General features: G+C 38.4%; 1 protein-coding gene across 1 annotated transcript in view; it reads left to right on the top strand.

Moving 5' to 3' along the window:
• The window catches only part of CAMK4 (calcium/calmodulin dependent protein kinase IV), a 191962-nt gene that overhangs the window by 151439 nt on the left and 23616 nt on the right, over positions 1 to 16907 (top strand). The window contains exons 6-7 of the mRNA XM_086629667.1: positions 14338 to 14428; positions 16388 to 16462. Coding sequence (XP_086485793.1) covers positions 14338 to 14428; positions 16388 to 16462 — 166 coding nt within the window. The remainder of the gene's footprint in view (positions 1 to 14337; positions 14429 to 16387; positions 16463 to 16907) is intronic.

Here is a 16907-nt window from a genome sequence, read left to right as displayed (position 1 = left end):
ATTTTCATAATTCAGGTCGTAGCAAGCCAGAAGCCTCTAAGATTAGAAACACCCATAAATGATCACATTATAAAGAGTGAGGTGGTGAAAGCTAGGGTACTAAGAGAGGATGTAATTTTTGATCAGACTCTTCGTAGTTCTTCAGTCAGATTGTTTTCTCACTCTGATCAATAGGAATTTAGCTGTTTACTTGAATGAGGCCAAAATAACTTGTTCCTGTTAACACTGATTTAATTTTAGATTCAGAGATACGAGATAAAAAGTTTTTCATCCCAGTTGACATTCTTGTTTCTCATTACATGCTTTAGTTTTATTCACTGAGATTTTGAGTAAAAGAATTTTTATAAACAAGATTTTGATACCACCATCCCCTCAATTTGGAAGTTGCTCTGTAACAATAAATACTTTTTATGTCTCATAACGATTGCCAGACTAATCAATAAAGATCAAACTGTGGACCAGACAGATTTCTAATTATCCCGTGCCAATTTTTTAGTATGGGAATAAATTTAACCCTGTCCCTAATCTTTAAGTCTCTTGGACATGATATAAAAAGCACACTTGCAAGTTAAAATACAAAAAAAGAAAAATACATTGCCATGCTATCCCCATCCCTCAGAGCGCAGTGATAGCATGCGGCTGAGTGATGGTCGTTGTATTTAATTCCCCAGTTTTAAAACAGGCAGCCTCAACTCTCTTTGAGATTATTGACTGTAGGCTGATCAAGGCTACAGAGATATGTGAATTATGACGGTAGATGTGGTACAAAAACCAAAACTAGCATGCAGGCTTGATTTCTTTGAAGACAGTAGAAACATTTCCACTGATTCTATAGGATTCATTGCAGTTTATCATGTGTGGCTGATGGTTTTTCTAGCAATAAATCCTGATTGAAAATTACTATCTCCTGATGGCCTGTAAGACATAAACCTGAGCTGGTTTTGTACCCCAGGCTCCTCTGCCATCAGCAGCTTTTCTGACTACAGAACCTAAGGCAGGCAGATACTGGAGGTGACAGCACATTCATAGCCTTATTTTATCACCGCTCAATGCACATGCACAAGGTGTTTGGATTGTACAAATTTGTCACAAATTATTTTCACCTTCCTACAGAAATAGCCCTGAGGGTTGTAGTTTGGAAAAGGTTGGCTTATTTGCATTGGGAATACAATCTGTCCACAAAGTAAAGTCAAAGTACCAAGGTTTTCTTCTCAGTTTCATAGCTATGAGTTTTGGTAGAATATGCAGTTTTGTTCCAGATATTTTTACAAGGTTTTTCTGAACCTTAGGAAGAGTATGGCACAACAACTGAGAACCAGAAATCTAAATGTGTTGCTTGTTTTGGAGATCTCCATTATAATAGAAAAATATGGAATTAAATTAAGACAGATCCATGTAGGAACTAGGAAAAATATGTGTGGAAATGGGATTCTGAAAATTTTTCACTGACAAAAATAGGATTCTAAATGAAATCTCTTACTGTGTCTTACAGTATTAGCAGATCTCCTAAAGGAGAGTATTTGTAGCTTTCTGTACATTAGACATCAATAATATGGTGAGTTTTAAGAATTGGCAATGTTGCTTAAAGTTCCGGATGAGCATACCAAACTCACAGGGAGATTTCTTTGTTAGACAGAAATGAAACATTCCATTTTGATCTGTTGCTGATCTTTCTGAAAACAGGGGAGCTGATAGCAAATTCAGGTTTACAATTCGACATATCTCTGGGTGGTACATGGTATTTCAGAATTCCAGTCATTCAAAAAAACGAGCATTGAGTGCCTTGATAAGGTCATCACATTTCCCAGCAAACTGTGAATTGTTCTTTTTTATTCAAGAGCCTGCACAAACCATGTAATATTCCTTTCCAGAAAACTCATAATCATATTAGTATGCAATCCGAGATAGCTTTTCAAAGGAAGCAGTCACCTGCAGAACAGACATATCCACAGCGTAGTTATCCTGACCTCATCCACTTTCTAGTAGATGATAATTTTTTTAATCCTTCCAGTTATGTTCTTGGAGGTGTAGCTCATTTTTATGGTTTTGATTTTTTGAAAGATATGATTTCTTCACAAATATTGCTGATACCTTGTCAGGTACAACAAAAATGTTTGTTCCTAATGTCATCACCTGGAGACAAATTCAGGCTTGGAAACCTAGAATGGAAATGAGTCTTATTAATTCTAGCTGCTTTGGGGAGCTTAAATAACTGTCCATGAAGATTTTTTTTTTTTTTCCCAGGTGAAGAGAGCACTGAGGGAACATGGTAGAGCTATAGTAGACTTCTTTTCTGGTTTTAAGTGTAAATTTTGTGTTGCAAAAGCATAAAAGAGCTGGACAGTTGGCAGATCTAGCCTGCAAGGTGTAGCTCGAGCGAGGAGGTTCCTGAGGTATGGTGTTGCTGCCAGAAAAGATATATTGTTTTCCTCTCTGACTTCAGAATAGGAGAGTGCATGTGTCATGGTGCTGTGAGGCTGGGATCAGTCGAAGTGTGCTACACCACCGCTATGGTTTAGTGTAATGGGACCTGGAAGACTGAGATGGGCCTTTGTATCACACAGGGTGAGGACTCACGTCTAGCAGATGGAAACATTTCTGTGCGCATAGACCTTGAGGGCTGTGCTGTTGAGAACTACGTTTTGTAAAAACTCTGTAACAAAAGTAAACAAAGAAGTCCTTCAGGTTTGTTTGTGGTGTTTTGTTTTTTTGTAAATATATAATCTAGGCAGTATTTTCTTAAATGTAAGATGATTAAATATAAAATACTAGGCTTAGCAAGTGATACTATTATGTGTAGACCAAGCTTCACAATTCAAGGAAAGCAGTATGATTTACCCAAAACACATCTATGTGGTTTTTATGCATAAATAGGAATTCAAATGCAGAAATATAAGTATTCATTAGATACAATGATGTATAAAAATGTCAGACTTTTTATTTGCATAGTTTGGGAAGAGAGTTTCACAGATGGGCAAGAGAAATGTCATCCTTCTTCATTGATTTATTACCCCGAAATCTCACCTTCAAAGCAATTGTAGGTCTGACCCTACCAAAACACACGTGTGAGGCTTTCTGTGCCCTGCTGTGGTCATGTGTGTCCTTGATGCAGTATTCCAGCAGTCTGGTCTTACTAGCTCTCCACTGCTTTCGCTATGATATCTCTGTGGATGCTAGTAAATTAGCTAAGGTCACTCTCTGTCAGCAGTACCAACTGGCTTGCAACAGCCAATATCTATACCGTTAAATTGTGCCAGCCTTCAAAACAAAGTGGCCAGTTTCAAATTGCCTGGCAGGAATAATCTTTGGCTTGACTAACAGGGAATTGTTTTGATCAGTGCGAGTTTGTGCAGGACTGTTCTAAAAATTTGAACAGTGTAGACAATTGAGTTTTAGCACCCAGGAGCACTCCTTGGTGTGGGTTAATTTATTAGTATGACTGTACTGCACAGGCAGACCAAAATCATCTTATTCTTCAAAAGCACGAAGTAAAGACTATAGCCTACTCATTTATAAGTTACATTATTTTATGAAATATCCCTCTTAAAAAGGGAGAGAAATTAATCAAAAGCCATGAAATGTAGTGCTTTGATTAGACTACGAAAAAATAAATTATTGCAAGAAAATAAAATAAGTTGGTGTGGAATAAACGAATGTGCACCTGTGGCTAGTTAGGGCCTTACATTATAGCCCCTTCACAGGTATGCTAGAGCTATGGTTAGCAAATCTCTGTGGTTAGTGAAACCTGACACTGCCAGAAATAGTTTTCCATCAGCTAAATTGCTCTCTGATGCTGGAGGTTGTTGGGGCCTGAACTAGCACCAGGTGTCATTGACAGCAGCTTTATATCTATCCTAGACTGTGTTTTGCATTTGTATCTTTTTAATTTCCTAATGGCAAAACCAAATACGTTATTAGCTTGCAAAAACATTACTTGCTTTTCAGTAACCCGGTCAGAATACAGAAGCTACTTCCTTTTTAGATTTGCTAGAATTACAGTGATGTTGCTTAAGTTTGTATTCTATACAGGGAAGGCAGATTGATAAAATACCTTCTGCCATGGACTTAAAGGAAGAAGCCAGATTTTGCAAAATTTCGCCTGCTTCCTTTTAAAATTGCTATAGTGGCATTAATTTACAAGGCACATATAGTGGATTTATGAAGCTTTTGATTTTTTTTTCTTTAGCTTGGTCTTAAAATAGTTGCATCTCTAATACTTTTAAAATATTTTTCATATTTTGAAGTTAATTAAAAACTCTTGCTTATTATGGATTTTTTTCTATTTGTAACGTGGCTGTGGTCAATAAAGTAAAAAAATGCTGAAGACAGGGAGTGAGTAGAACAAAGTGCTAGCAATGTGATGTGCATGTAATGCTTTTTGTCTTCAGACTGCTGTACAAACAATCAAAGCTCAGCACACTCCAGAGAGCTGTAAGAGCTACTCAAAGTTAAGTTGAGCAGAGAGGTTCTGTGAGTTGTGCAAAACTAAAGAGGAAATGGGTGCCAGTACCAAGGGCAGGACTGCTAGATTTTAGCTTTTGGTTTAGGCAGGTGGCTGTTTCTTGGGGTATTTTAGCACACCTGTTATTTTGTTTGCAACTCGTCCTTGTGCAGAGGTAAAAAAAAAGTGTACTGCACCTCGGCACCTCTGACAGGTCAAGTCACACGTGTTAAGTAAGTTCTCTCCACTGCAATTTTGTGGCATTACTCTGTGTCTAATATCGTGGTTCTTTTGGATTTCATCACAAATGACTGAGTTTTCCTGGAAGAACATATATCCTTCACCTTTTCATTATGCAACCTGACAGAAGGTGGGGTAGGTAGGTGTGCAGACTGCAGCAGGAAGCTTCCCCTGCGTGAGGACTCTGGGCAATTGCTTGAAGAGAAACAACATCTTTGTCTTCTGCACTCCAGACATGCAGAAGAAGAAAGTTTAAGCAGAGTGTCTGTATGAGGAACATTGTTAATGTATGTTAATTCTTCAGTGAATTCAGATAGTCTGCAAGTGGGCGGCTTTTCTGGATGGATTTAAGAAGCAGCCACTATAGCAAAGCTCTTCTACCCACTCTGATGCTGTGGCCTACTTACAGTTTAAGAGGAGAAGTACATGCGGCTGCAAACAGTTAGCTCTCTGTACAAAGCCCGCTCGTTTGCGATTTGTGTGGGAAGGTGTGTGTGTTATCCTCTCCTACATATGTCAGATTGTACAGAAAGGACTGGACGTGATTTGCTTTGATCACACCTGGTATAGTGTCGTCATCCTTATGGCTGCTTCAGTCTGCTAAAAGCAGGAACATTCAAAAGATAAAACTGTTTCCAAATGTAAAAGAAAATAATTGTGGAGATTGCAATTAAAACTTTATATAATTTAATTACTTAATTTAGAACTTCCCTTCTGAGCTATCTCATAACTTTGAATATAGTAGATCAGCAAAGAAGATAAACAGATTTGGATTTATGCATCTGTGCTGATGCATTTATTCATACTTTTTTGTAATACACAGATTTATTAATTGAAGTCATAAATCAAATTAGTTGTGTTAACGTACAAAGTACAAAGGCAAATGTTCTTTGTTCCACTAAAACAATGTTCAGTTAACTGACTTTAACTAAACTAATTGAAGTTTCATGAAAATGTTTGAAAGTCAGTATATCAAGTAGCAGACATAATGCTATACTCCAATTTCCCAGAGCAACCAATAAAAGGAAGACAAGTGCAAAGAATAGGTTTTCTACAAGATGTTTAAGGAAGCTTTCAGTATTTAGGGCCTTTCTAAGACTATTTTGTTGTTACCCAGATACCGAAATCCCAAATTTGCTGAAAGATATCCAGAAAAGTAATCAATGTTTTTGTCTTCTGCAATGATAAAATGGTCTTCATTCGTTTCCAAAGCCAATGTGACTGCTGTAAGGGAATGGTGGCAGAGAGAAGATTAAGCTGTGTATATAACTTTATTTCACACTTTTATTGCTGGAACCTTGTTGGTTTGGATGAAGCTGTGTTCTGACACTATCACTGACAGTCTTGTTTTTTAAAGCTCTTTAAGCAAAAACTCTCAGATACACTTCTGCAACACTTCTCCCTGCATTTCCAAAAGAATTTCAATTATTGTCTTCTGTCTTGTAAAAACAATCATTTTAGCCCTAAATAAATTGTTTATACTGCAAGCAACCAGCTCAGATAAATGCTCTTTTCCATAATCAGCAGAAATCAAACTATCCAACTCCCAAAGCCAAAGCATACAGGATCTCAGGTCCTATTCTGCATTCCAAGTTAACTTGAGAGATAAATGGAAGCACAGAAACATGCCTGTCATAGTAGTCTTATTACTGTGCTTTTAAGTAAAGCCTGAACAGTTGAAGTAGTGGAATTTTGCATGGACTTCAGTGGAATAGCACAGTTTCAACAAAAGATTATTATATATCCCCATTCCGCTTTTGCTCTTGTCACTCAGACATCTAAAACACAGCTTACATGTCACAACAGTTTTAAAGATGTGGAACCTGAGGTGCAGAGGAACAGCATCGTTTGCTCTAGGGTAAGATGACAGTAGCTCCAGGTCACATATCATATCCTCGTATCAATCTGTAATTTTTGTGCAATTATTGGATGCGTGAATTACAAATCAGATGATATGTGCTGAAGATCATAACAGGGCATAGGTGCTCACTAACTATGAAATTTTAGATTTCTGTTGATTCCCCCAAGCCGCACGTGTCTTGTTTCCCAAAGTCTACATCAATGTGGTGGAGTGTATGACGAAGTGTACATTTTGAATGATGGGTATTTGTTTCTCTGTATTCTGTGAGGTCTGTGCTGAATGATTATTTTAGACACAAATTGTATGGAGACTGACTGCCGTTCTATGTGTATAAAGTGGCCTCACTCACCTTCCTAGGAATAGAAAATGGGAGTGTATATTTTTTCTTTGTCCTATTAGATTATTAAAAGTTTATTTAAACTTTCTGTTAACTGCTTTAGAAACTTTATCAGTTAACCACATCTCTATCAAACAGTATATAGCTGTAATCAAACTAAATTACTGTGCAGTAGCTTTCATTATGCAATGACACACTTTTGTAAGGACTGCAGAAAGAGCTTAATTACAAGTCTAGACGTTCCTGAAAAGGGAGAAAAAAAACATGTTCTTTTCAGTTTCTTAAGGATACAGTGACTGCATTTATAGCTGAAGATGTCCAGTACTGAATTGGTGTGTATGGCTTTGGTTCTCCCTTCAGGACCCGACGGACTTGATTTTGTAATAAATTCAACATACAAGTCCTAGATATATTCTGTGGAGTGATAAAACCAGTAGAACATTTCTTTTTGAAACATGAGTGAATCTGGTATTGATGAATGTGGCAGTTGTATTATATGCATCTGGGACAGAAATTTATATAATGAAACCACTGCCCAGCCACATCAGACCACAGGTTTCTCCCCACTACTAAACCAATGCAAACAGAACACCATCATCTGTTGTTATTATAGTCTGAGGAGAAAACGGAGCACTAGGTCCTTGATCCAGAGTATTTCCATGGCAGTGGCTGTTCAGCAGTAACTTGAGAGGTAGTGTGTGCTACCCTACACGGCAACAAGCCCAAGGTGGAAGAATAACAGGGGTTCGAAGGCTAAAGTCAGAAAGGCCAGAGTAGAAAATGAGATGCATCTAGCCTGAGATAAGAAGAGTAGCAAAATCCATCATCCTCATAAGAAGAAACCCAGGTGAAGGAGACATATTGAAGAATGCCTAGGAGAAGACAGCAGTGGTTTTGTCTTCCCCCCCCCGCCTTATTTTCAGTAGTTCAGCTATAAGTAGATGCCTAGCACAATTAACAGTAGTGACGGAGCAGTAAAATACGAGCCTAGAATAAGAAAAGACTAAGTCAGAGAGTATTCAAATAATTTAGATCTTTTTTTAATTGGTTGCACCCGGTGACCTTCATAGTACAATCTTTAAAGAGCAAGCTTTTTGAGTCTGAAACAGATTTAACAGGTAACGTTCACTTCTGATGGAGGCTAGGCAGAGGAGCAGATATATGTAGTACTCGCTTCAAGAGCAAGAAGGGAGGAATTACAGACCAACTGCATTAACTCCACTCCCCAGAAAAAAACGTGCAGTAAATAAAGAAGTAAAGGAGTATGAGGCACCTGGGAGATAACAAAGCAGGGAGGTCACCAGCAAGGCAAGTTTTTGTCCAGATCAAGTCATGCTAAATCAATCTGATTTTTCCTCAAGCAGGGTAAGAGGCATCGTTAGAGGAGAGGAGCAGAAGGTATCATGCGTCCTTGACATGAGTAAAGCTTTTGGTACTTGTCTCGCCTGACAGTCTCAATAAATTAGGGAAATGTGGTCATGATAGTGATATTTTAAGCTGGATGGAGACTAGTTGTCTGTACTGAGAGAATGTCTATCAGTGTATCTAAAGATCAAGTGTGGAGGTTCAGGAAAAATTGCCTCTGCTCTGCTTTTTTGGTGTTTTTGTTAATGACTTCATATGATGAAATGAAGTGTGCATGTCCTGGATTTGGCTAGGATAGAGTTAACTTCTCATAGGAAAAATTGGAGGGAACACAGCTAGGGCAGCTGACCCAAACTAGCCAGGGGGTATTCAATACCATATGAGGTCATGCTCAGAATATACATTGGGGGAGCTAGTCAGGGCAGGGGCATCACCAATCTGGAGTGGGCTGGGTTCCAATTTCTGGGTGGTGAACAATTGTGCCACTCATCTTGTATTGTTCTTTTATTAGTATTATTGTGGTTATTACCCCTTCTCTTTTTTTTGTACTATCCTATTAAACTGTCCTTATCCCAACCCATAAGTTTTACCTGTTTCTTCTGATTTTCTCATCCCCATCTCACCAAGGAGTAAGCAAGCAGCAGCATGGTTGCGTAGCTGCTGGCTGGTCTAAACCACAACAACATACTTATGAAAATCTTGGACAACATGAAATTTGGAAAACTGCAAGTATGTTGGAGAGTAGGATTAGATATAAAATAATTTTGGTAAAATTCAATGTCCTTTGTGTACAATTGGGAAGAAAATTTTACAGGAACTTCAATAGTCAACAGTAAAAACATGGGAGTGGGAACAAACCAGAAAGGACCTCAAGGTTACACTGGATCAGAAGGCAAAAAGGAGTGGAATATGTTGCAAAAAAAACCCAAATAGATTCATGAAAACATCCTGCAAAATTTATCAAGCCACGACTGGAATACGTTTTTGCATTTTCAACACATTGATGCAGGTTAATATAGCCTGGAGGAGAGCAACAGGAATGGTCACGGGTCTAGAAAAGATGGTCTGTAAGAAAAGACTGAGCAAACGAAAGTCCTTTAGTCTTAGAGAGAAGAATGATTGTGCACATGGTAACGAGTACTCAAAAGGCTGTTGTAAAAATGAGAATGATCTGCTTTCTGCCTTGACATTATGTAAGAAAAAAGTAGTAAAAATTAAAAAAAATTAAGCATAAATTGGACAAACAACTGTTGTAGATGTAATTGATGCTGCCAAGGAGCATAGAGAGGAGTAGATGATTCAGGTTCATTTCAGCCCTACTTTTCTACAGTTCTGTGTAATAGGTACTATAAATAAAATTAAGGAAAAAGGCCAGAGTTTTAAACAGTCCTCATTTGTCCTTTTGTCATAAAATCTTTCAAGTTAGACAGCAACCTGAATTATTAAAGGATAAAACAAAAAGCAAAAGGAACTCTCACGCAGCAATTAGAAAGCAGCTTAAAAAAAATGAAAGGAAAAAGAAAAATAATCTTTCTGCTGCAGTCACAATTAGAGTCACAGCAATTGTTCAGTCATGAGTTGCTGTTGTGTAGCACAGGAATAAAAGCCCAGAAGAAGGCTGCCTTTATTTTAACCAGTAAGTCTTTCAGAAAAGGGCCTGTATGTTATTCCCACCTAGTGTCATGCTGAGTCAGTCCTCAACATTTACCGAAGAGTAATAAGACTATCACACTCAATTTTGCTAGAATATATTTCTCCCAGATTATCCGAGGTGCCCTACAGGAGTAACACTGTACCCCACTGTGTGCCTGAAGCACAGCCGATTCACCCGCCTGGCCTGGTTACATCTCATTGACCAAAGCAATTGAAAAAGAAGTGTGATCGTAGGATGCGCAAATATGGTTTTTCACTATTGATTTTATTTCCTTTGCATTTAAATTCACTAATTTAATACAAACTATTCAGGGTCTCCAGTGCTTCCATCTTACTTTTTCTCATTCATTCTCTTTTGCTAAATCGAATAGCCATACGTCCCTTAAAATCAGTACTGTCCCTATTTATAGCATCTGCTTTGATATTAAAAATATAAAATCAGAGGAGATGGTACACGAGAAAGCATAATTTCTCTTCCCCATACCATTGCCCATCTGCTCGGATGAAACTGCCATGCACTTTTACCACAGGATCTTCTTCCACGGGCCTTGCTGTGATATCCTGTGGAGGACTCTCTTCCATCTACATCTTATCAGGCCAGACAAAGTGCTGTTATTCTACAAGTAAATCTTACATTTTAGTACAGAAATGTTACAGGACATTAACTGAAGCTAAATATATCTATGTAATGTTGCCATGGAAATAGAGAATTTTGATGTAAATATAAGTTTTCTCTATCCACCTTATTTCACTAACACAAATAAGCAAAGCTGCAGTCAGAGAACTGCCATGCCTTTATTGACTTTTAGTGGTTGGCATTGTCTACTGAAAATCAGAAGTGAAAACAAGACATTTTATCTGCTATAAGAGTATCATGTCATGATCGCATTTTATGTGCATGCTGTGTTAAACTGTTGTACAGTACTGAGCATCTAAAAACTCTTCATCCATCCATAGAATTCAAATGTTTTTCAAGTCTCATCCATATCTGATAGGTGGGGCAAGTGATGTAGTTCAGCAATGCCTAGATTGTAAAGTGAGTCAGTGTGCTGCTCTGGCTTGATACCTGGGCCCTGATCTTCTCATTTAATCACATTGTTTAGTCGTTAAGAGACATAGCATATGAATAGTAGAGCAGAGGCTATCTATTTTACAATGAGAGTATGCAATGCCCAAAGCCATACTCCAAACTGGGACAGTCTTTGAACATACGCTGCAGAGGCACTGCCTGCAGAGGAACATGACTCTTGTTAAAATCAGTATGTGAGAAATAAAGTGAAAAGCAATCTCAATAGAACATATATAAATTGAAATAAGTGTAATACAAAGTAGATTATGCTAATTTAACTAAATCTGTTTCTAAATCAAGGTAGTTTAACTCAGAATACTGTTCATATAATATACAAGACAATGTAATTATCAAGTAGCCTTCAATACCAGGAGTTATTCTGCTATGTGAGGACCAGAGCTGTTGGGACTGGTGGAAATTTGCAACCACATCTCAGGGTATTTACTAAGAAAGGGAGCAATGCTGAAAATGGACATGGTCTTGGGAGGTGCTGTTCATGGCAGGTTGTGGAGCTGGAGATGTGCTCAGTGAATGATGAATGAATGAATGCTCCAGCTCAGGCTGGAGGACAGGATGTTGCTGCGTGAGCTGGAGACCTTTAGTAACAAGGCCGTTTGGAGGCAGGTACATTTTACAGAAGTCCAGCTAGTGGTCTCTGCCTTCAGAGAGCTGAAGATCCACGAGGCTAGCTGGTACTTTTGTGTGGTTGAAGAATGTGATTTCTGCATCAATGAAAACACAGGCTTTTTCTTTTTTTTTTTTGTCTGTACTTTCCCTTTTGTCTGTTAGTTCACAACAAAACTGTTGACGCTATTGGCCAACCTCACCAAAATTTGACAGGAGGCTAGGTCTTGAAGATAGAAGCTGCCAATCATAGGTCTGTTAAACCCACGACTTGGCAGCTTGAGGCAGCCTCAGCCACATGCATGGGTGGTCCGACCTGCACAGGTATCATCTCATGCCCAAATAGGAAGTCAAGCAAGGGAAACAGTGGGAGAGAGAGGACTGAGATTAGGGATTGTATCAGCCGTGACAGGACCTATGTGGACCACAGGGAGAGGTCAGAGGAGGTACTATGGGTGGGCAGGAATTCTGAGCTAGGATGCTGGGGAGATAAGGGGAGTGTGATGGAGAGGGTAGGAGTAGCTGTAGGTATTGCGAGGATGGGACACAAGAGAGACAGAGCTCAGACTATTGAAGTGGCAGTCTTTGAAAGACATGAACTAGGTTATTGAGGCAATTCATGTTTGTTGGGCATCCCCATCCTGCGAGTTTTCTGCAAATGGCAGGCTGGGTAGAGGAGGAAAATTCTCATTTGTGGGGTCTTAAGAGTTTGTGATAATAAAAGAGTTCACACTGCAAGTTCAGTGCAAATCTGTTAAGAAGTCGGTCAGTCCAGAGACACAAGCGTGGTTAGCAGATGTTATGTTATGGTGCTTGCTGTGTCTGAGAAGGAGCCCTGCAAACCAGTCTCGCTTCATTACTCAAAAGTGAAGAAAAGTTGAACAGCTTCTCCTAAAGTTTTTCATGACTTTCCCTCCCACAAACATGCAATTCTGGGAAGAAAAGAAAATTTCAATGTTTTCAGCCTCACACCATAAAATGTTTTTGAGATTATGGGCATGTGTAAAAAAGGCCCTATTAAAAGACTGCAGACTTGTCTGGAACATTTCTCTGCACAAATTCAGTCAAAAATTTTTCATGTGAGTGAATCGGAAGTGTCTGCTTTCTACCAAGCGATCGTGAAATGTCTGATCCTTCTCACTCCTACGAGTCAGCTAAACCAACCTGCAGCATGTGAAGAACAGATCAGTTCATACGTCTCTTTCCATCCACTCCACCTTGATTGCTTTTGATGCACTCCGTGTATGCCACTCTTACCTCTGCAAGCCAAACACACCTGTGCTATGCTGTGGGAGCATCTTTGCTATGGTTATGTCTTCATTGACAGATAAAGATACATTTTTATCCAGAGTAGACATAATTGTGTGCGGCCACGCAGATGTGACTGCATAAAATGATGTAGCAGCATGCAGTCCATCAGTTTCCATATATTGTTGCCTGATTTTACCTTGGATAGCTCATTAGTTATCTCACTGTAGGAAACACGGCTGGGACAAGCACTTAGATTTCACTGTGAAGTAAAGTAGATGAGGGTCTTTGGCTGATCTCCACAAGCCACATCATGACAAATACTACAGCTTTAGGATTTTAAATAAAATCAACAAAAAACGTTTATTGCACTGTAAGAAACACACATTTGAAAAGCACTCAGTGTCACTAAAACAATGCCCAAAGAAAAAGCCATGTATTCTTACTTAATGTTATTTAATCACTGGCAACTTACACAAACTAAAATTCCAGTGAGATACACAGTCAAGAAGTCATCTCAGATTCTAACTCAAGTGCACACTGTAGCTGTGCTTTCTAGATGAATATTCGTCCATTTGTCATTTACTGAATAACAGTGCACACACAGAGTTTTTTTTAATAGCAAAACATAGCTGAGAGAGATGCTACTAAGGTGTAGACCAGGAGACTTTCAAATAACATAATGTGATTCTACTCCTAAGCATCTTTCTTCCAAGGCTTCAGAGGTTTCTGCTGAACATTTTATCAACAAGAAAAACAGAATTTGTTTCACTAGTTTATCCTTTTTTGTCTATTAGTATATTATAGATTTCCTCTATGTCTGTCTATAGCAATGTAAGAGGCAGACATATATTCCAGAAATTCTGCTTTCCATTAGTGCGAGGCAGGAACAGCATCTTTAAAGGAATTCAGTGGTGAGTGAATTGACGCGGACTGCTGGGCTTCAGCGAGACAGATGGATTTCTCAGACTCTGCAATTGTGTGGTTTTAAAACCCTTGAGAAGTCTGCTTCAAGGACCTCAAGGATTTTATAGTGGGCCCAGGACACATACTGCATCCTTTCTACTCAAAGGTGTCTGTTTAATAGTTTAATAGTTGTATGACCATTTTCTTATCTCTCAGGGTGTTCTAATGTGCAGAAACTACCTTCCTCTGAACGAGACTTTGGTGTCTCAATATCTATTAGATTACTTCCTAGAAGCTACTGCTGTATTTAAAAAGTCAATAATACTTTCTGAGGAGTTTTTCTTCTCAAATGGGCATGATGCTATCTTTGCCTTCCCTAATTTTAGTTTCCTATTCGGATTACAATATGCATCCAAGGATCCTGTGCTGAGCAGCTTTGCAGAAAAAAAGCTACTGAAAATTAGTTAAATGATTCTGTCACACACATAGCAGAATATTAATCTGCTGCTATAGATTGTTAAGAAGATGTTAACTCATGGCTTGACCATAACATCTTATTCTCACTTAAATGTTTTGACTTTCTCTTTTTCTAGTACCTGCATGCAAATGGGATTGTGCATCGTGACCTGAAGCCAGAAAACCTACTCTATGCAACGCCAGCACCGGATGCACCACTAAAAATCGGTGAGCTGCGTTAAATGTGTGCTTTCCTAACTAACTCCTTTGTACCCATAATACGTACATACGTATGTACATATACATAATATATAATACAGTGTATATGTATCACCACCACTTTATTTGAAGCTAACACTTATACTGAAATGAACAGCATGTTACTTCTTCAGCAGCACAGCTGTGCATGATGGTTTTAAAACCAATACAAAACTAGATGCTTGCTTAGAGAATTTATAGCCAAAATTGTGCAGAATGTGGCAGAGAATGAAGCACTCAGGAGGAACAGGAAGGATCATTAGATCAACATACAGCTGTGTGCACCAGTTCTGTGCCCCTTTTTTTTTGTTAAACTAGTATTTTAAGAGGAAAGATTCGTTGGCATGAAAGTACAAATGTGCAGATAAGCAGTAGAAAGCAATCTGAGCAAGGCTTACTTCTGTTTTGAAGGCAGATTTGGGGAATAAAAAGAAGTGTTCTTCACAAAGGGTGTAGGAAAGCTATCTGAAGCATGGTTAAGCATCACAGCGGTGATGAGGAAGGACAAGGTGAGACCAGGCTCTCATGAATGGAGATGTATTATGCCAGTTCTGTTGGGGACAGCAGCAGCTTGCAAAGGGCGTGAACACCTCCAAAAATGCTGGATGTGCCCAGTTTTTACTTGAGCAAAGAGCAGCTCTATGCAATGTTCCTGAGCTGCATGTAACCAGTTTGGAAATACCACCTCATGCTTCCTTACTGGGGAGGGTGGGAGCATGCAAGGAGTGAACGTTGGCACGTTCATCAGGCTGATGTTCATCATGGATTTCAGACACCAGATTTCCACGAACTCGTCTCAATCAATTTAATATAAATTTCTAGGAAAGTCTTGCGTCTCAGGATGATGGTATCTTAATTTATATTTTATCCTAGTTCTTGTCTTGCCTGGAAAGACTCTGAACAGCTGCAGTGTGATAGTTTAATGCAGCACCCAGTGGCCTCGGTTTGATGCCCAGAGTGGTGTAGGGCCTTCTGAAGCATTTTCCTAAATGCTGTGATTCTTCATCTTCTGGTTAAGATCATTGCCTTGTTTAAATTGAGATCTGATTTACAATGAATAGTAGTGTTTATAAAAGTAAATTTTTGTTTAGATAAATAGTAATACATAAGTGATAATCATTTAGGGACAATGAACCCTAACTCTACATTTCTAGAATAAAATATGAACTATTTTTATCCTGATGTTCAGTAAAAACTTTCCCTTTAATATTCACTGTAACAAAAAAAAAACCCACCACCTTTTAAGGCCAGATTGTCATCACCTAAATTAAATTTTAAAGAACCTCATTTTTTTCTCAGTGAAAACTGAAAGAGCTTTGAAGACTTCAGTTTTTATGTCTCTTAAAAAATGAGTCATGCAAGTACACCGTGTAATGTCATGAAGACTTTTGCTGTCTGAGTAGTAATTCAGGGTGGAAACACTGCAAAAAAGATGATCAGTACTTCTCCTGGCACAACCTCCATGCCCCTAGAAACCCTCTTTCAAAGTACTGCTGGGATTTCGTCTTGCAGGGGCTGTGTACTCTGACCCTTAGCCAAGAAATCACTGGTGCACAACTTTTTAACACAAAATTGTTGTGTTAATTTTATTGGATTAGTCACAGAGTGGAAGCTGAGTGTATACCTAAAATGCATTTCTGGATCACTGCTCGTATGGCCTTAGGCATCCTATTGTATTGGCTTCGTGCAGTCTTCAGGATGAAATAGAAGCTACATTTCTGTCAAGCAAGAGCCAGGAACACTCATTTGTACGGACAAATTTTGCTTTTGGATTGCAGTCTGGGTAGATTCTTTAAATTGATCCTCATGTCTGGAAATGACAGTGCTGTTCATTTAATGCATAAATGTTCATTTAATTACATAAATAATATTAAAAATGTGATTTTACAAGGAAGTAAGAACATTAATATTCCTAAACAATCTTTACAGCTGATTTCGGGCTTTCCAAGATTGTGGAAGATCAGGTGACCATGAAGACAGTTTGTGGAACTCCAGGGTACTGTGGTATGTTGTTTTATTATTTACAGTATGCTGCATTTAATGTGAGGATGTTACATTTTCACTTGCTAAGGTGGAATGCTTCTTCCTAAAGTCCAAGTTCAAAAAGCTCCTAAAAAGCAGAAATAAAAAACTAAAATTCAGAACTGGCACTGGGTTAAATTTTTCTACACTGATATTCTCCAGCACTGAAACTTAATAATTAAAACATATGTTATGGTGCAAGTTTGACCATTGTAAAAATACTGAAGTTACTAAAATAATACTGCAGAAACATCCGCAGAAATTTGGACTATGAAAAGTGCAATGGAAAACGCTAAAAATTTATAGAGATCACAACAATTATGAATATCTGAATATTATCTACAGTGAATTTATCTTAAAGTATTTTTTTTTGACATAGAAGAAAACAAATTATTCCTTAGAGTAGGGTCATAAATTAATCTCCTAA

Source organism: Tauraco erythrolophus, chromosome Z, assembly GCF_009769465.1.
Source record: "Tauraco erythrolophus isolate bTauEry1 chromosome Z, bTauEry1.pri, whole genome shotgun sequence".
In the NCBI taxonomy this organism is placed as follows: Eukaryota; Metazoa; Chordata; class Aves; order Musophagiformes; family Musophagidae; genus Tauraco; species Tauraco erythrolophus.
The sequence above is the reverse complement of the archived record's forward strand: the minus strand, read 5'-3'. Positions and strand labels throughout refer to the sequence as shown.